Here is a 21,206-nt window from a genome sequence, read left to right as displayed (position 1 = left end):
GTAACCAACGATCACTGCACTCACTCCAAACAAATTGGCAAGTGAACTTGTCCACAGCATCACAAACCCCTTTTGGAAGCCACTGCACCTGCATGGTTTAAGTAGGAATGGAGAACAAAACTAAAAGTGTTACCTAGCTGCCTTATTCAAGAGTTGGCCCTTCAACGAAGACAAATGATCTTGAACCTTGTCAATAATATGATTAAAATGACTGACTGTAACTCTACCATGGGATAGTTTAAAACCAAATAAGAACCCAAATCAGTAGTAAAAGCAATGGATGAAATGCGATTGAGATCATTCTTCCTAGATTGCGTCACCTCATGGGAGGTAAACGCCCTAGACTTCCACACATTAATTTGAAGGCCAAAAGTGACACCAAACTACATTGTAATATCAGTTATAATATCTCAAATTTTCTAAAATTATTAAAAAGATGTTTTAATTAATAAAAAGAGTTTTATAAAATATATTTTAGGTTTTTAATAATGAGTATTTTTAATTAAATAACAAATATTTGTAAAATTATTTTGTATAATATTTATTAGTGAAATATGCGTTTTAATTAATTATATAATTAAATATATTTTAAAAAATATATTCTATGCATTTTATTTTATTTATAATTGTGTTGCGAAAAATGTGTTTATTTTATATATTATTTGTAAGTTTTAAATATTTTAAAGAAGGGAAAGGTAATTATGGCTTAATTGTTTTACTAATCGTTAAATGTGAGTTGGAAAGTTTTAAGAGGGTTTATGTTAGTTTTTACATTTACGTTTCTCATTCTTGTCTTCTCCTATATGCCTCTTGCTATGAAGAATTAGGATAATCAGTGATGGTTGGAGATCACCTCAAAAATTTGCACCTTGTTCGAGGTAAGGAGGGGAGTGGGTAGTCTTGACTCCTAATCTCTTTTCTATGGTATTCGTCGTATAAAAGAAAAAATTATAAGTTGCGTGTTATTTTGTGTTTCTGCCTTCCATCTATTCAATGCTCTATTTGATATTATTAACATGTATGTGCATTTAATGTATCAAACTAATCTTGTGAATCATGAGTTCGTGTTTAGACAGGGGATTTTTGAATTTTAGGGAGTTTTAAATTTCAAGAATTTTAACTGCTTCAATTAAAATTTCTTCATTCTTAAATTATTGTGTTTGGGTAATGAAATTAAAATTCTTCATTTTGAAATTTTCATGTTTGGATATGGCAATTAGATTTCTTAATTTCTTAAATTTTTTTATTTTAACTAAATAACTAAATTCTTTACTTTTAAAACTTTATATTTGAATAAAATATTTAAATTTTTTATTTATAAAATATTTTATTCAAAATAAATAAAAATTCATTTATAAGTTATATTATTTAAATAAAATATTTATTTTTTAATTTTTTTACTTAACGTGAAAAAGAATTTTAACATTATTACTAACTAATTTTTACTAATATGAACAAACCTCTTGATATTATTTACAATAAATCTTAATTTCAATCTTGAGGCTTTAAAAAATCAAATAAATATTTTTAATATCAAAATTTGTGAGTGTTTTATGACATCTTGTCCATTGAGTTCCAAAGTATCACACATACATAAAAGGAACTAAAATCAAAAGTCTACTAAAAATGCAATCTCTAATCAAAGTTTCTTCTTACTTGATAACTAGCAACATATTCATTGTTAAAGTATCCCGAAATATTGTCCGTTCCTCAGTTGCTTGAATAATTGTAACTTCATTTGCATTATTACTTTTAACTCTTTTCATTTGTTGATTGATTAACTCATGATTAATGATTGATAAAAAAATTCAAGTCGTGGGCTACATTGTTACTCACCTCTTATGAAATTATGTAGCATTGGACATACCTTAATAATTCTTATTTGTGTTTTTATATAAAAAAAAAAAAAAAGAAGAAAGAGTTTTTAATATACTTCATCTTTTTTTTTAATATTTCAAATGATCTTTTAATTACATTTCTTGCACTTGCATGGTGAAGGTTAAACAACTCCTTGTAGTTTTTAGGGGTGTCTTCAATCCACTCATTAAGATGATATCTAGTCCTTCGATAAGGTGCTAAGAATCCAGGACCATTTGTATATCCCGCATCCACAAGAAATATTTACATGTAATGGTATTCCAAAAAATAAACATATAAATTATACAATTATCTTTTATATATTAAAAAGTATCTTCATTTTGATGATATTACCATTTGAATTTGGAGATGATTTTGACGATGTAAAGCATCCATAGTACTCGAGAATCACTAGATGACTCCTCTCATCAAAGTAACACATATATAAACCTCAAATCTAGACCACAAGCTCCTAATACATTTGTAGAGATATCATCTTTTCTATTATGATATCTAGGCTTATCTTTTGTGATTACAATTGTCGAAATATGTGTCCCGTCAAGTGTTCCAATTGAATTCTAGACATTTTAAAATCATAAATAAGTTAGAATAACTAAAAGTGCATTACAATAACTAAAAATATCAAAATTACCTCAAACCATCTCCATTTATTTTCCTCTGATCCCACTACATTACAGTCATGAAACTTCAAATATTCTTTACTTACTTTCATTATAGCTCGTAAGACATTATTAAATTGCCTACTTATTATTTCTTTGGACCTACAATAACTAAAGTGCATAACTCTATGCTTAGGGTTGTGAGCAGGAATATGCTAAAACATTGCCACAACTTCAATTGTAAGGACATTTCCTGTTCTTACTAATTGTCCTTTCTCTAGTAAAATTGTATAAAGCTTAAAAAAAATTCCTTTTACTGACCCTTATAGTTGTTCAATGCAATCCTTTTCTGATCCCCTATATATACAATTGAGGAAACTGCACCTTTCTAATTTCCAATTTTGTGTTGGTTCCTTTACAAAGTACTTGCCATGATACCAAGCCATTACACCCAAAGGCAAAGTAACAACACTAAAAATAATGAATATTGCTTGTTCAAGTTTTCTTTTTCCTTTTCTTCATCTCTTCTATGTTTTCTTGAAGTATGTGTCCATTTTCTAACAATCTATAATGTATAGTGAAACATTAATAACCATTAATAATTCATAATAATAGTAAATAAAATAAGAACAATATAATCCAAAATATAATAATGAAATATAATAATGAAAGTAAACCATGATTTACTCTAAGAAAAGAAAAAAAAAACAACATTCTTAAGATACAGTGCAAGTAATAGATGAATATTCAATGTAATAATTACATTGTATTTACCAGTGTTTTAAAACCCGAACCGACCGGCCGGTCGGACCGGTTGGACCGGGAACCGGTGGTCCAGCCGGTTCGAATCTGAAGTTGGATCGGTTATGCAGTCGACCCGTTTCAAACCGGATTGAACCGGTCAATTTTCCGGTTCAACCGGTGAACCGGTGGGTCAAACCGGTTCAACCACTTTTTTTTTATATTTTTTTTTAATTTTTTAAGGGACCATAAATCACAAAAATAATAATGAAAATTGAATCTCTTAATGAAAAAACAAGGAGTCTTATTAAATATAACAATGACTACTTGTTCTAATATATTTGTTTGTAATATATACAACTTAAATAACTTTTATAGTATATTATTAATTTTAAATTATATATTTAATAATGCAATATCTATGTAAATATTACATATATTATTTTGTGATATTAATTGCAAGCATATTATATATGTACATATTGTTTATATTTTTAATTTGTATTAATATACTGTTTAACATGTAATTTTTTTATGTATTTTTTTACAAAATAAAAATAAAAATAATTTTAAATAAGATAGAAAAATTAAAATTTAAAATAAGATATGAATTTATTAAAATTTATAAGTATAAAATATATTTAATATGAATATTTTTTAATAAAAATAAATAAAAATCGAGTCATGCGGTTCAACTAGTGACCCACCGGTTCAACCTTTGACCCACTGACCCAGTACCTTAACCGATTCGATGACCGGTCCGGTTTTTAAAACTATGGTATTTACATAATTAATATTTCTATGAAGCAAATTCTTTACAAAATTAAAAAATAAAGGTTTAAAATTGATGATTAGTAGTATCATGACAAAACAACAAATGGACACTAGTTTTGCATCAATCACGATGTAGGTTCTTCATGACATCAATCACACTCGGCACAGGTGCGATAGAGAGTTTTGTCTTCTTCGTGCTAGTGCAAAAAAATGTCGTGTTAGGTGTGATAATGTTGGAATCAGATTTTGTGGTCTTTAAATGAATTGTGGTCTTGGATGTTAACTTTTCAATGTCATTGGAATCACTCAAAAATAAGATCTAGAACTCAAGTTATGATCAATTTAGTGAGTGAAGGTCAAACGGTCAAATTTAGGTTGAAATGTTGTGGCTTGTAATTTTTAAAAATAGTAGATGGCAGAATTAACTCTCAAGTTCAACATAGAAATTGTAGATAATTGTCTTAAGTCTGTAAAAAAAAATTAACATCAACTTGATAGCATGTATATAGCTCTAGTTATCATGTTTTTACGACAAATGGTCATAGAAGATTTAGTTATAGAAATGTGGTTTGTGAATGGTAATGGTGAATGACTTTACCCTTTAAGTGTTTGATTTTATGAATGGTTTTAGGTACCTATATCAATGTTTAGGAAAGAAAAATCATAAGAGAGAACAATTGTGAATAAGTTATAATTTGAGTTGATTGTTAACAACTTGAGGTATTTTGGTGATAGCGACGCCTAAAAAATCATGTGTGATATCAATAGTTATTAGACTAATTAAGTTATTAATATAAAAGCTTAATTTGATATTAATCTCCTAATGACTATGATTGAGATGTTAACATATAATTAGGTGATTTCATATTGATTCTATCTTGAGGTGTTATATCAAATAATATTGTGAAAATTATGTATTTAAATGAGTATTGTTTTGATGTTGATAAAATTCAATCATTATTTTTTGTTGTTATTATTCTATATATATGTACTTATAAAGGGCATGATCCACTCTAAAAAAATTCTAAATCCTTAAAAATTATCAATAAGATGATCATTACTTAATAATTATATATATATATATATATATATATATATATATATATATATAGTTATAAAATATTTAAATTAGGATAAGACACCATAAATATAAAGTCAACTATCAAATTCTTTGAGGATTTTCATTAAGAAATTTTTAGTGATGATCAAACATAATATAATTTTTTAGTTATATAATTATTTTTTTGTTTAGTTAGGTTGCCTTGTAACATCTTAGTATTTGATCACATCAATTATGTCATAATATGAAATACCGTCATATATACTAGTATGAAATATTGTTGAGTCATATATAATGTCACTTTTGTATGCTTCTTTATTGAAAATGATAAAAATTTTGAGTGTCAAAAAATGATCTTTAGTATATTCTATTACATCTTTTTTATAAAGAATAGTGTTGCATATTTATTGACAAAACTTAGCTCTTCTCATAAAGAATGTTTAATTTTTTATACTTGTCCACGACAACTTTACAACCTTGTATTTGTTAATGTTGCTATTTTTTCCCTTAGAGTTTGCTACGTTTTCATTTCTCTTTTAGTTTATGATGTATTAAAAAAGTACAAATATGGAAACAAATATAATTCTTTTGGTGTGCGATACCCACTACAAATTACATTAATTAAATGAATTTAATTAAACTAAAATATCAGTATATATACATGTAATGTAACAATGTTTAAATGCAACCGCAGACACATGCATGCAAGCTCAAATTACAAAACATGCGGATAACGTTTTTCAGATAACCACACTGAAATTGTTTGGTTTTTTTACAAGCATCAACCATTATATTACAAGATTATATATTGATAATAACACCACACTTAAAACTTGAAAAATAAAAATAACAGAGTGAAACTAGGTTTGCTGAAAATTATTTAATTTTATACTAAATGTTGAAAATTATATATATGCTTAAATATGTTATTGGTCTGTTAAGTATCCCAATTATGTGATTTTAGTTCCCAAATATTAATTGAGAAATTTGAGGACTTTAATTAAGAAATTTAGTCCGCATGACAGTTGTGCAATTTTTCTTCAAATTTTAATTAATCAACTTTAGTCCCTCAAATATTACAATTGTATAATTTTCGCCTTTCAAATATTGTAATTATATAATTTTTTTACTTATTTAAGTTATATATATATTATTAATTTTAATAATAATAAATATATGTCATCTAATACGTACATAAATGAAAATTATAGTACATGTAATTTAGAAAGGTAAAATGTTGTATGATTGTAATAGTTAAAGAATTAAAATTGTACAATTGTGATACTTAAAAAACTAAAATTGTTCAATTAAAATTTAAAAACTAAAATTACACAATTAAAACACTTAAAAACTAAAATTATTTAATTAGAAACTTAAGTATCAAAATTTCACAAGATAAAAACACAAATAAGACACACGCACGCACGCACGCGCGCGCACGCACGCACGCGCGCGCACACACACACACGCACACACACACGCACACGCGCACACACACACATATATATATGAATGAGGAAGGATTCTTTTACGAATAAGTCTATTTAGACTTAATCCGTTCAATAATTTGTATTTTACATCAAATTTTAACGATATAACTATTGAATTTAAAGTTTTTAATACGTAAATCAATCTTATAATTTTTTAAAAATTTGAAATTTTTTTCTATTTCGTTTCATCAATTTAAATCAATGTATAAAATATTTTTATGATTATCTATCAATTTAAATTAATGTAACGAAATATTAAATTATTTTTAAAATTTTACAAAACTTTAAATTCAATAATTAGATATTAAAATTTAATATAAAATATAAATTATTAAATAAAATAAATTTAAATAAAGTTAATTATGGTATAAACAAATCCTTCCTCTCTATATATATTATATATATATATATATATATATATATTTATTTTTTGATTATTACTCGGTAACCGAGAGTAGAATGAGGCGCCAAGCTTTCTTGGACAGTAACGACCTGTAACGAAAACCGGTCGAAGCGTGTTTGGGCGACCCGGAAATATCAGCGCCAGGTGGCGAAGACTGAAAGAGGTCCTTCAGTGAGTGGCGCCGCACCTCATCCTCGCCCTCCCTCTTCTCCAGCAGACACTCTCGCCGGCGGCCGCGGCGGCTCAGCAGCATCCCCAGGGTGGTTTTCCGGCGCACCACGGGGCTCCTCTTGGGGCTCTGCGCTGCGCCGCACTGGATCGCGAGGTGCTTGAATTTATGCATTTTTTTAAGGCTGATTCTTCGCTTCTGTTTGTGTTGATTTAGGAGTATATATCTATCGAAGTGTGTGTGAGATTCAGTGAGTTTGAAATTGAACGGTTGCACCTTTGGGTGCCACTTGCACATTGATTAAGTTGGTAATGATTGGTGCTTTTTTATATATATTCAGAATCAGAGAAGCGGGGCTCACTCACTCAAGTGGAAAAAAAAGGTGCAGTTACATCGGAGTTGGACTGCTTCAACTTTCAATTGGTGGCGTATAAGTTACATTACATGAAATGGGTGAGTATGCATTAATATAATTAATTTAGAGTTATCGTAAATTTGTAAAATTGATTTTTTGTTTAGATAACAAAGAATATAAACTTTATTTTGATGTTAATATTAAATGTTATTTAAAAATTTGTTATTAAAATTGATTTTAAATTTATAATTATGAATTTAATAGATAAAACTTCAAAATTATATAATTTTATTTGTTAAAAAAAACTACTAATAGTTATTTTGGATGTGATTTTGAATATCTTAAAATTAATTTTATTAAACAGTTTTTTTTGGTAAAAATTTTATTAAACAGTTAAACATGTAACAAATGTAATTCTGATTATTTTGATTATTTTGGATATAATGAAATTGATTCTGAATATAGTATAAATGAAACCGAAGATACCTGTAATAGTTTGTTTAATTACATTTTGTTTGATAGAAAAATACTAATAATTACTTTCAAGTGGATATAATTTTGGACATCTTAAAATCAATTTTACTAATAGTCAAACATGCAATAAATATAATTCTAATCATTTTAGATACAATGAAATTGATTCTGAATATACTAGAAGTGAAACTGATAAGTACCCATAATAATTTAAATGAATTTTTATTTATATAAATAAATTTGCGAGCCAATATGAAGATATTCATAGAAATATAAGAATTTTAGTAAAATTATTTTTTGAGTCAATCATTGAATGAGTTTCGACATTCTTAAAAAAGCGAGAGAATTTCTTAATAACAATATTAAAATAATCCATGGATAATGTACCTGTCTGAAGGGTACACCAGTAATCTTCTCGTAGTCTGGGGATGGCCGAACGAGCGCTCCGATCCGATATGAGGAGGGGTCAGGTACCTGCAAAAGACACTCCGACGCTCAAGTCAGGACAAGCACGAATATCTAGAGTAATTAATGAACAGTGACTTTACCTCGTGACACGCGCTATTTATACTGACATTTATGGGCCCGGATTCTCATGGGCCCTGCAACAGGATTACCAGATTAGGTAATACGCCTCTAATTGTCTTGTTGATGTGGTTAGTCCTTAATCCCTGACTATGAGTTAATTTCTTCCTCTTATTAGGGTAAGTCTAAGTCTTATGAAACTCCTAGTGGCCGAATGGCAATCGGCAACCTGATTCGGCCGTTTTAGGTGCTGAACAGGCGTTGGTCATGAGGCGGCCGAATGGCCGAACCGAGTGCCCGAATGGTCTTACCGGTACACTTGCCCCCTAGCCTTGCGGAGAGGGTACCTTTTCGTAAGGGTATTGAATCCAAATGAAGTTGTGGGAAGTAAAAGGGTTGGGACGATCTCCAGCGTTGGATCTTGATGATCTGACGGTTACATTTTGAATTTTCCCGCCCTTTTGTCTTGCTATATATATAGGTGAGTGGTAGGGCCTCCCACGCCTATCGTTTTCCGCCGAACTAGGGGACTGCAGATTTTCGAGACCGACGCGCCGAACCAGTGCGATTCTTGAGGAAAATTGGTAAGTTTTTATTGATATGGCTAACACTTCTTCTGCACACTCTTCGGCTAGCAGTTCTCGGCCATCGTCGTCCGAGGGGTCTTCGTCCAGTAACCCGAGCAATTCAAGTTTAATTGAATCTCCCATTCGTTCCGAAGGGCCGAGTGGGAGTAATTCGCCTTCAAGGGAGGCTTCTACCAGTGGGAGTTCAAGGGTTCAAGAGGAGACCAGACGAGTGTCAAATCGCCAGCGATATGGTCCATCCAATGTGCCTGGTTACGAGTGGGTGAATGGAGAAGTAACTTCTTATTTCTCGCGCTACCGCGACTCTAGCATGATCACGAATCTATTGGATTATACGAGCTGCTTAACATTTGATACCAAGGAGGAGCCGTACCCGATTGGGGTTCGGTCATGCCGAAACGATGCTTTCCCGGACCCCGATATGGTTTGCTTGGATCAGAGTGGCGCTAGGATGGAGTCGTTCTACATGTACGACTGTCTGGTTCGGGATCTTAAGGTGAAACTGCCGTTTGACGAGTTTACTATGGGGGTATTGAGGGTGTTAAATGTTGCGCCGACTCAATTGCATCCGAACAGCTGGGCACAACTGCAAGGGTTCAAGCATTTGTGTAGGTGTCTTAATATTAAGCTCTCTCCCCTTCTTTTTCTGTACTTTTACTCCTCGAAACCCACTATATTGGCCAAGTGGCTCTCTTTAAGCCGAGTGAGCACTCACCTACTGTTGGATAGTTTCACTTCCTCCTACAAGAACTTCAAGGCTGGCTTTTTCCGAGTCACTATCCGGCCGAACGGACGTCGCTTCTTTTTTGACGAGAAGGGGAGTTTATTTCCATTGTACTGGACTCGCGCCCCTCGGCCTTACGATGTGGTACCGAAGAGCATGCTGTCGGCCGAAGAGAAGAAGGATTTGAAGTTGTTGCTTCGGCTTCCTCGGTGTCTGCCGATTAGGTATTTAATTAACATAGTTGAGTCTCCACGATGGTGGAACGACCTGATAGGTACGTGATCTGTCCCATCCTGCCTGTAAATTTAATTCCTATTGATGTTTACTTGGATTCTTTGCAGGAATCATGGTTGCTAGTGGTGCCGACGAGTTGGACATTCGGAGCTTGCTTGCTGCACGAGTGAAGCAGGTGAAACAGGCTGGGGGAGTAGGGACATCTACTGTTGCAGCCACCCCTCAGCCAAACCGGGATGATCGAGTGCCTCCACTTCCCGAACGCAAGAAAAAGAAAGGAAAAAAAGGGAAGGGTGCCGACCGGGAACGCTCGAAGAGGAAAGGTTCTGAAGAGCGACAGGACAATTCCAAGAAAGCTAAGGCAACGGCTGAAGCCTCGCCCAATCGGACTATCATTGTCGTGCCGCCTCAATTAATGTCTCGGGGTTTTTTGGACGATAATGTAACAGCTGATTTTCTGGTTCGGTCCGATGCTGTGTCACCTTTCGGGCAGGAGTTTTTGGCTGGTTTTGATGCTAAAACCAAGTGGAAAGATTTTTGTGAACTGCAAACACGCGCTTTAGCCTTGGCTCACCATCTAGCAATGGAGCCGACCAACGAGTTGGTGACTCTGAAACAAAGTCTTGCCGAGTCCGAGAGGGCCATTGCCGAGGCTGTTTCTGTGAACGAACAGGTGACAGCCAGGAACCGAGATCTAGCTGCCGAATTGGACCTGGTTAGGCGCGACAACGATACGCTTCGTTTGGAGCTTCAGAAAGCCGCTAACGAAGAACGTCGCCGACTGGAGGAGGCACGATCTGAGTATGACCAGCTGAAGGAGAAGGCCAAGGAGAAAATTGTTGCTCAGCACGAAGCTGGGTTTAAACATGCCGTTCGGCAGGCGAAGCACTTCGGTCAATTTCCGAAGGACTTCGAATTTGACATGGCATGCGATTTTTACCAAGGGTCATACATGCCGTTTGCGGAGATGCCCGAGGGAGCGGGTCCTGACGACGCAGAACCGAGTGCCAACCCCCGAGTTGAGGAGGATTCTCGTGCGTCAACCGAGGAGGAGGGTGAAGAAGATGACAATCCTGTTACCGAACATGACGACCCCGAGGCGGACGTGCAAGATAACCAAGTTAATCCTGATGAATAGGTGTAGGTTGTTGTTGTATAGATTCTACTTAGGTGTTTGCATAGGTTTAAGTACGAATGTAGACAAGGGGCCGGTAGAGCCTCCATTATGTTAATGAAATGATGCTTTTTTGTTGAATGAATGGTGATTTGGATCGTCCTTATGATTGCTAACTTCACGTATCTGCTGCTAACAAGAAATAATTAAGCAAAACTATTATGCTTGGTAGTGCCTAAAGTCAAAACTGAATGGGGGTCATTCGGAAATGCTTTGCTTTTCAAGCAAAACCGAATGGGGGTCATTCGGAAATGCTTGCTTTCCTAGCAAAACCGAATGGGGGTCATTCGGAAATGCTTGCTTTCCTAGCAAAACCGAATGGTGGTCATTCGGAAATGCTTGCTTTCCTAGCAAAACCGAATGGTGGTCATTCGGAAATGCTTGCTTTCCTAGCAAAACCGAATGGTGGTCATTCGGAAATGCTTGCTTTCCTAGCAAAACCGAATGGTGGTCATTCGGAAATGCTTTGCCTTTCAAGCAAAACCGAATGGGGGTCATTCGGAAATGCTTTGCCTTTCAAGCAAAACCGAATGGGGGTCATTCGGAAATGCTTTGCTTTTCAAGCAAACCCGAATGGGGGTCATTCGGAAATTTGCGTCCTTGGCCGAGTTGACTATCTCGGGAGGGAAACTTTTAATTATTTTTTGAAGGTGCGTCCTGGCCGAGTTAACTAACTCGGGAGGGAAACCTTTAACCATTTTTTGAAGGTGCGTCCTTGGCCGAGTTGACTAACTCGGGAGGGAAACCTTTAACCATTTTTTGAAGGTGCGTCCTTGGCCGAGTTGACTAACTCGGGAGGGAAACCTTTAGCTATTTTTCGAAGGTACGTCCTGGCCGAGCTGACGAACTCGGGAGGGAAACCTTTAACTATTTTTTGAAGGTGCGTCCTTGGCCGAGTTGACTAACTCGGGAGGGGAAACCTTTAACCATTTTTTGAAGGTGCGTCCTTGGCCGAGTTGACTAACTCGGGAGGGAAACCTTTAACCATTTTTTGAAGGTGCGTCCTTGGCCGAGTTGACTAACTCGGGAGGGAAACCTTTAACCATTTTTTGAAGGTGCGTCCTTGGCCGAGTTGACTAACTCGGGCGGGAAACCTTTAACTATTTTTCGAAGGTGCGTCCTTGGTCGAGTTGACTAACTCGGGAGGGAAACCTTTAACGATTTTTAACAAAGTAGGATAGTAAGAATGATCATGAAATGGATTGTATTTCATTGATGCGTGCCTCATTAAAAACCTTGTCGGCCAAAACCCCTTTTCACTTTTTTATAAGGGGAGAAAAAACCGATCAAGGAAAAGAGTACACGTTTTGATTACATTGCTGTGATGTTACAAAGACTATCACTAACTATAGTATGTCTTCAAGTGCGATGCGTTCCATGTCCTTGGGATGACCTTGCCTGAAAGCTCTTCCAGTTTGTATGCGCCATTATGGAGGTTGTGCCGAACCCGAAACGGGCCATCCCAATTAGGTGCCAACTTGCCTTCTTGCGGATTACGTCGTGCTGGTCCAAGAACTCTCCAGACTAGGTCTCCCTCCTTGAAGCTTCTCTTGGTGAGATTGGAATTGAATCTTCGAGACATTCGCTGCTTGCATGCTTCTGCTACTATCTGAGCTTGAGTACGCACTTCGTCCACTAAGTCGAGCTCCGCCTGTAAGGATGTTGCGTTGGAGTTTTCACTGAAGTGTGTTCGGCGGAAGGAGGGTTCGCCGACTTCGACGGGAATCATTGCGTCTGTACCATAGGTTAATCGGAAGGGTGTTTCTTTCGTTGTGGATTGAGGGGTGCAGCGATACGCCCACAAAATTTCTGGAAGCTCTTCGGCCCATGTACCCTTGGCTGTTCCCAAGCGCTTCTTGAGTTCCGATAAGATAACTTTGTTAGCTGCCTCAGCCTGGCCGTTGGACTGTGGATGTTCGACCGACGTGAATCTATGTCTGATCCCCAAGTCTTGAAGAAACTTGTTGAATTTTTGATCTACGAATTGAAGTCCATTGTCAGTGATAATGGCATAAGGAATGCCGAACCGTGTGACGACGCTTTTCCAAAGGAACTTCTGCACGTTGTTTGCCGTGATTGTTGCGAGAGGTTCAGCCTCAATCCACTTGGTAAAATAATCTACCGCGACAAGCAGAAACTTGCATTGGCCTCTAGCGATTGGAAATGGTCCTAATATATCCATGCCCCATATGGCGAACGACCATGGGGAAGCGATGCTGTGTAGTTGCTCGGCCGATGCATGTATCAAATTGCCGTGCTTTTGGCACTGGATGCATTTCTTGACGAATTCCATGCAATCGGATTTGAGTGTCGGCCAATAATAGCCGGCCCGAAGAACTTTCGTTGCCAATGTTCTTCCTCCTGAGTGAGAACCGCAGATTCCCTCATGCACTTCCCGCAGCACATAATTGGCCTCTTCATCATTTAAACACTTGAGTAAAGGAGACGAGAAGCCCCTTCGAAAGAGTTGCCCTCCTATAACAGAATATCTCGCAGCTTGAGCTCTCAACTTTCTGGCTGCCGAAGGGCATGTCGGTTGGACACCATCGGTGATGAACCGTAGTATGTCGGTCATCCATGTTGCCGATTGCTCCGAGAGTGCGAAGCATTCTGCTATCTCAGTACTTGGAGTTGAGAGTTCCAAGTGGAGGGTGGTTCGAAGCTGTCCCGGTTTCCGATGGCTTGTCGCCAGTCTAGCTAATTGATCTGCTCTGTCATTGTTTTCGCGGGGAGTGTGCTTCACTGCTACTTGGTCGAAATGTTGGCACATGTTTTGAAAAGCATGAAAATACTTCAATAGCTGGGCGTCCTTAACCTGAAAATTCTCGTTGACCTGTTCCGAGACAACCTTTGAATCAGTCCAACATAGCAAATTCCGAACTCCAACCTCTCGAGCCAACCTCAATCCCGCCAATAACGCCTCGTATTCGGCTTGATTGTTTGAGGCTTTGAAAGCGAAACGGAGAGATTGCTCTAGTGCCATGCCTGTTGGTCCTTCAAGAATTATTCCCGCTCCACTACCTTGGCTGTTAGATGACCCGTCGACCCGAAGTATCCACTGATCGTTTTCGAAATGACCCATCGGTTGTAACTCATTAACGAAATCCACCAAGCACTGGGACTTGATTGGTCCTCTTGGTTCAAACGCTATGTCGAATTCAGACAATTCCACGGACCAAGCCATCATTCGTCCTGCTAACTCGGGTTTGCGTAGAACTTTGGCAGTTGGACAATCGGTTCGGACGATAACCTTGTGGCTGTGAAAATACTGCCGAAGGCGTCGTGCTGTGTGGACCAAGCTAAGTGCCATTTTCTCGAGTAGCTGGTACCTTCTTTCGGCATCTTGTAGCATTCGGCTCACAAAATAAATTGGTTTTTGGGAATCTGTTTCTTGTACTAGGACCGCGCTGATTGCCTCGTTAGAGACGCACAAATACACTATCATATCTAGTTTTGGATCGGGCTTTGAGAGAACTGGAGGTGTGCCGAGGCGTTGTTTGAGGGAGGTAAAAGACACTTCACACTCTGTCGTCCAGAAAAACTTCTTGACTTTCTTCAATAATCCAATGATAGGTTTTGTTGTCTCTGCGAGACAAGGGAGGAACCGAGAAAGAGAGGTGAGACGCCCGGACAACACTTGGACTTCTTTGATATTTTGTGGGCTTCGCATGCCAATCACCGACTGACACTTATCAGGATTGGCTTCAATACCTCTGGCAGATAACATGAATCCGAGAAACTTTCCTCCAGCTATACCAAAGATACATTTTTCAGGATTCAGCCGCATATTATGCTTTCGGAGTTGTGTGAATACTTCGGCAAGGTCATTTTTGTGAGTGCGAAGGTCGTCCGACTTGACGACCATATCATCGACATAAACTTCGAGGTTTTTGCCGATCTGATTCTTGAAAACTTTGTCCATAAGTCGTTGGTATGTCGCCCCTGCATTCTTTAGACCGAACGGCATTACGCGATAGCAGTAATTCGCCGAGTCGGTGATAAAAGCTGTTTTATCTTCATCATGCGGGTGCATGCGAATTTGATTATAGCCCGAGTAAGCATCCAAGAAAGTCAACAAACGATGCCCTGCCGCTCCATCAACTAGCCGGTCAATGTTGGGTAGTGGGTAGGCATCCTTAGGACAAGCCTTGTTGAGATTGGTGTAGTCTGTACACATTCGCCACCTGCCATTGGGTTTCTTGACCATAACGACATTTGCTAGCCAAGTGGTATAGTGGATTTCCCGAATGAAGCGTGCTTGCAAGAGCTTAGCCACTTCCGATTCAACGGCAATTTTTCTCTCTGTTCCCATCTTTCTCTTCCGTTGAGCAATTGGTTTTGCCGTCGGGCAGATAGACAACCTATGACACATAAAGTTTGGGTCGATACCTGGCATGTCTGACGGTGTCCATGCAAACATATCTTTGTTTGACACAATTACCTTGCTCAGTTATTGCTTTTCATCATCCGACAGACCGACCCCAATGTAGGTGATTTGGGACGACTGTGATCCGATTTGTATCGGGACCTTTTCTTCTATCGGTTCGGCCCTGTCCTCGTTCATCCTGGGGTCAAGGTCGTATTGCGAAGCCAAATCCGACGAGGGAGTGACTGCATGGACTCTGCTTGGTTTTGCTTGTTTCTCTTGAATAGGTTGCACACGTAAGCTCGCATAGTAACATTCCCGAGCTGCCTTCTGATCGGCATGTATTGTTAGAATGTTTCCTTTATCCGACGGGAACTTCATAGCCAAATGAGGTGTTGACACTATTGCCCCCAAGGTATTCAATGATGGCCGTCCTAGCAAAATGTTGTAAGATGTGTTGGCATGGACCACGATATACTTCAGCTGGATGTCTCGGTGCTGTTTCTCATCAACACAAAAACGGGTAGAGAGTTTGATAAATCCCTTGGTGTTGACTCTTTCACCTGCAAAGCCAACCAATGGTTCGGTGTATGGTGTCAACTCTTCTTCAGAGATGCCAAGCTGCTTGAACGTGTTCCAATATAAAATATCGGCCGAACTACCTTGATCTATGAGCGTTTTTCTCACAATACAATTACGTATTTCAACACTGATGACCATAGGATCATCTTGAATTGGATCGATGCCTTGAAAGTCCTCGTCAGTGAACGTAATAGTGGGTAGCCACCGAGTGGATCGCTGCTCAACAATGTTAACCGATCTGACGGCTCGTAGGTGTCTCTTCTGAGCCGATGAGGTCGATCCGCCCCCGGCGAAGCCTCCAGCGATCGTGTTGATTACCCGCCGGTGCGTGGTATGAGGTTCTTCCTTTCGATCCCTTGAACGACTACGCTCACGGCGGTGCCTATCTGAATGTTCATGCCTGTCGTGCTGTCGAGCTTGATATGTAGGCTGATGCCGAGTCGTGTGTGGCCGATCAATAAAATTGTTGAGTTGCCCTTGCTTAATCAAATCTTCAATTTTATCCCTCAATGCCGCGCATTCTTCAGTAGAATGTCCGCGATTGCGGTGATATTTGCAAGATTTGTTAATGTCAGCACGGGGAGGAGTGGAGGCTCGCTTGGGGGTCGCCAAGACTTCTGATGCTAAAGCTTGTTCGAGCACTGCGGCTCGACTTGCGTTGAGGGGAGTGTAATGAGAATACTTCGGGCCTCGCGCATGTCGGTCCCGCAGAGTTATCTCTTTGCCTCGCCCCCTGTATGGTTGCTCTGCCTGCTTCTCGGGTTTGTTTCCTGTTTCGGTTCGGGCCTGATGACAGAACTCAGCCAGCTCTTCCATCTGCATGTACTTGTCAGCTCTCCTTCGTAAGTCATTCATATCCGAAGGAGGTTTTTTGCAGATGCTATTGACAAATGGTCCGGGTTTTAGCGCTGTTGTAAGGTGGTGGAGCGCTACGGCTGGGTTAAGGTCTCGAATTTCTAAGGCAGCCTTATTGAACCGATCCATGAAAGTTCTAAGCGACTCTTTTTTATCCTGCCTAAGGCCGACCAGCGACAAAGACGTCAAGCTGTGCGGACGACTTGTTGCAAACTGAACGGTGAACTGGGATGACAAAGTGTTGAAGGAATCGATGGAGTTGGGAGGTAGCCGTGTAAACCAGCTTAAGGCCCTGCCTTTGAGCGATGTGGGAAAAATCCGACATAATGCCGTATCGTCCGTTGTGCTTAACGTCACCTGCGTCAAGAAAACATCGAGATGTTCATCCGGATCTGTGGTACCATCATATTTATCAATCGGTAAAGATTTCCAGTTATCCATCAATGGGAGTTGCATAATTGTAGGGGTGAAGGGGGTGGCGATGCGTCCCACGGGTTGACAAGTCTGAAGGACGGCCAACGGGGGGTTGGACCGAAGTGTGTGGTGCCGAAGTGTGAATTTCATGGGAATGATAAGATCCTTGCGTCTGCATGTTGGTTGTTTGAGTAGGCTTCCACGACGGATCTGGGTTTTTCAATGCCTCGTTCTCAGCTCTTAGGGCCGAAAGCTCCTTTGCGTCGTTCTCTCTTTGCTGTTTCATTACTGCCATCTCTTGTTTCAACAGGCGAACGGTTTCGGAGAGATCAGTTTCATCTACCACTTCCACATGTTCTTCCTCCTGTTGGTAATCCTGAGTGTTTGTTCTCCTAGTTATCGGCATGTCTTAGCTCGATTAGTCTTCCAACTATCTTCGTTCGGCCCCACGGTGGGCGCCAAATGTACCTGTCTGAAGGGTACACCAGTAATCTTCTCGTAGTCTGGGGATGGCTGAACGAGCGCTCCGATCCGATATGAGGAGGGGTCAGGTACCTGCAAAAGGCACTCCGACGCTCAAGTCAGGACAAGCACGAATATCTAGAGTAATTAATGAACAGTGACTTTACCTCGTGACACGCGCTATTTATACTGACATTTATGGGCCCGGATTCTCATGGGCCCTGCAACAGGATTACCAGATTAGGTAATACGCCTGTAATTGTCTTGTTGATGTGGTTAGTCCTTAATCCCTGACTATGAGTTAATTTCTTCCTCTTATTAGGGTAAGTCTAAGTCTTATGAAACTCCTAGTGGCCGAATGGCAATCGGCAACCTGATTCGGCCGTTTTAGGTGCTGAACAGGCGTTGGTCATGAGGCGGCCGAATGGCCGAACCGAGTGCCCGAATGGTCTTACCGGTACAGATAATTAAATTTCTCATAGTATGATAGGATTTCTTATTTTATTGTAAATTGGTTGACATAGCGTAAAAATCTTTACTTCATGGAAATTAAATTCTTTAATTAGAAGGATAAGATTCATTTTTACCTTAAATTGAGAGAGAAGGTCACGTAGGATAACTAGCTACACTTATAAACTGGTTGATTTTGTAGAACCCTCCCTCTTGCTCTTCCTGTTTTTCCCATTCTCTGGTAGTATTGAAGGTGCAGTTTATGTTAATTTGTTCTAGGTGCTTCTAATCCTACATGCACATTTCAATTAGTTTTCCTCATTTGCATATTGGACCAATCTGAAATTTAAAGCATCATGTGCAACACCTGGATATTATTTAACCTGGAAAAATGCTAAAAATCGATGGATGTTCCATTTACTTTTATGTATGAAAAAAATGGTGTATATTTGTGGGGTCAAGAAGTTTGCTTAGAATTGAGATTTATTGATCGATCACTTCGGACAGGCTATTAAACCTTGTGGTACCATTGCTAAAGTTTCCATTCACTGTCAGAAGGGTGTACCACTTTCCTTTAGTGTGTTTGTCTTTTAATATTAAAAGAATCTCCTTTCACGAATGGAATTATACACCTTTTAAAAAAATTAGACGACTTTTTGTTGTAGTTATTTATAAAAGAGAAAATATAATATTTAATAGTTTAATTAAATATTTGGTCTTTATATTTATGTCAACTTTTTATTTTAATTTTTATATTTAAAATTTTTGGATTTTAGAATGACACTTTTTTTATGTTTTAGTCTTAGATGTATAAAACCACTACAAAATGAAGACATAAAATCTAAAACATAAAAAAGAGATATTTATACAAAGATTTATATATGTAAGAGATAGAGTTTTTTTTACTTAAATAATACTATTTTAAATTTTTTTTATCCAAATAGTAACTGTGCAAATTTATTTCTCCAACTAACATCATTAATTGTTCACGTTCGGAACGGGCCGTTCTGAAATTAGAACGGACCGTTTCGGATTAAAAAATAACACATGGAAAATGGATCAGAATGGGCCGTTCCAAAATCAAAATTAACACATAAAAAGTGGAACCAGAACGGGCCGTTTTGACCTACAAATAATTTTTTTTTTCGATTTTTACTTATCAAATACCAAAACTCAGAAACTAACATCAAATAATTAAATTTATTGAATATTAACATTATAAATATATCTAAATAAATTTATTAAAATTCAATACAACAATAAAGATCAATGGTGGCAGAAACTGACTATGTTGTTCTCTAATTTCCATTTCTGTTTTAATCCTGCTGGACTTGGGTCGACGCTTGAGTTCTGGATTTGGCCACAAAGTTGAACCAGTGTAAGTAGGCCAATAATCTTCATGTCCGAGCTCTCCAAACTGTCCTTCGTATACCTTTCTAGAACTTGCCGCAATCATACCACATTTCATTTAACCTTATTGTAAATCTCTCAGCGGGTCAAACTTTTCTTGAATGTTGCGTTTCTTTCAACTTTGTGGCCAAATCCAGAACTCAAGAGAACTTTCAAGGATCGACCAAAGTCTAGCAGGATTAGAATAGAGATGGACATTAGAGAACAACATAATCGTGTAAAAAATTGTTCTTATTGTCACACCCCTAGTCACCCTAGGAAGACATATCCAAATATTGGTCATGAATTCAGTTTCTGCCACCATTGATCTTTATTGTTGTAATAAATTTTAATAAATTTATTTAGTTATATTTATAATGTTAATATTCAATAAATTTAATCACTTGATGGTAGTCTTTGAGTTTTGGTATTTGATAAGTGAAAATCAAATCCAAAAATATTTTATTTATAGGCCAGAACGGCCCGTTCTGGATGCAGAACGGGCTGTTCTGGTTTCACTTTTTATGTGCTAATTTTGATTTTGGAACGGCCCGTTCTGAGCCATTTTTCATGTGTTATTTTTTAATCCAGAACGACCCGTTCTGATTTCAGAACAGCCCGTTTTGAAATCAAAACGGTCCGTTCTGAACGTGAACAGTAAATGGTGCTAGTTGGGAAAATAAATTTGCACAGTTGCTATTTGGGTAAAAAAAATTTAAAATAGTATTATTTGTGTAAAAAATTCTAAGAGATATCATTTTACACTAAGAATAAGTATATTTAGACTTATTCCATTTAATAACTCATGTTTTATGTTAAAGTTTAACGTATAAAATTTCAAGGTATAAGAATAAGTCTACATAGATTTGCTACGGTCAATTATTCATACTCTACTTTAGATTTCAATGATTCAACTGTTAAATTAAAAGTTCTTAATCCATAAATCTAGTCTGTAAATTTTTAAAAAATTTAAAAACTGTTTGATACTCTATTTTATTAATTCAAATTGACAAATGATCATAAAAATATTTTATAGGTTGAATTAATAAAATAAAATATTAAAATTTTTAAATTCTTAAAAAATTTACAGATTTGATTTATGTATTAAGAACTTTTAATTTAACGATTGAATTGTTTAAATTTAATATAAAATATGAGTTATTATCTGAAATAAGTTTATGAGAAAGGCTAAGTGGCTGTCGTTGATTCGTCACAATGATTGCTTGCTGCAACCTTTTACCACCTCGTACAAAAAATTTAAAGTGGGATTTATGAAGGTGATGATTCGGCCAGAACCAGGAAAAAAGTATTTCTTTGATGCCGAAGGGAATCCCCTATTTCCCTTGTATTGGACCCGGAAGCCGCGCAAGTACGACACGGTTTCCAAATCACGCATGTCCCCGGAGGAGAGAATGAGTCTAAGTTTTTTAGACAAACTACCTCGGCCTCTACCATGTCGTCCTCTAATCCGGTTGTTTGAATTGGCCGATGTAGTCGAGGA

General features: G+C 37.4%; 1 protein-coding gene and 1 pseudogene across 1 annotated transcript; both read right to left on the bottom strand.

Annotated features, from left to right (window-relative positions):
• Positions 1–817: 817 nt before the first annotated feature.
• On the bottom strand, positions 818–2,701 carry LOC109807281 (uncharacterized; annotated as a pseudogene).
• A 12,936-nt stretch (positions 2,702–15,637) lies between these two features.
• On the bottom strand, positions 15,638–17,810 carry LOC145953368 (uncharacterized). Its single transcript, XM_083067308.1, has 2 exons — positions 17,483–17,810; positions 15,638–17,382 (listed from the first exon to the last, which is right to left on the bottom strand). Exons 1-2 carry the CDS (start codon positions 17,808–17,810, stop codon positions 15,638–15,640), a joined length of 2,073 nt encoding a protein of 690 aa, XP_082923434.1.
• Between the last annotated feature and the right edge of the window lie 3,396 nt (positions 17,811–21,206).

This window comes from Cajanus cajan, chromosome 11, assembly GCF_000230855.2.
Source record: "Cajanus cajan strain Asha chromosome 11, NIPB_CcT2T_4, whole genome shotgun sequence".
In the NCBI taxonomy this organism is placed as follows: Eukaryota; Viridiplantae; Streptophyta; class Magnoliopsida; order Fabales; family Fabaceae; genus Cajanus; species Cajanus cajan.
The sequence above is the reverse complement of the archived record's forward strand: the minus strand, read 5'-3'. Positions and strand labels throughout refer to the sequence as shown.

What these genes read in the sequence shown, in the direction of transcription:
- LOC145953368 (XM_083067308.1), bottom strand. Translation starts at nt 17,810, where the DNA reads ATGCCGATAACTAGGAGAACAAACACTCAGGATTACCAACAGGAGGAA. An exon ending in TCCTTCAGACTTGTCAACCC is followed by an intron (nt 17,383 to 17,482) that starts GTGGGACGCATC and finishes ATGGTACCACAG; the next exon opens with ATCCGGATGAACATCTCGAT.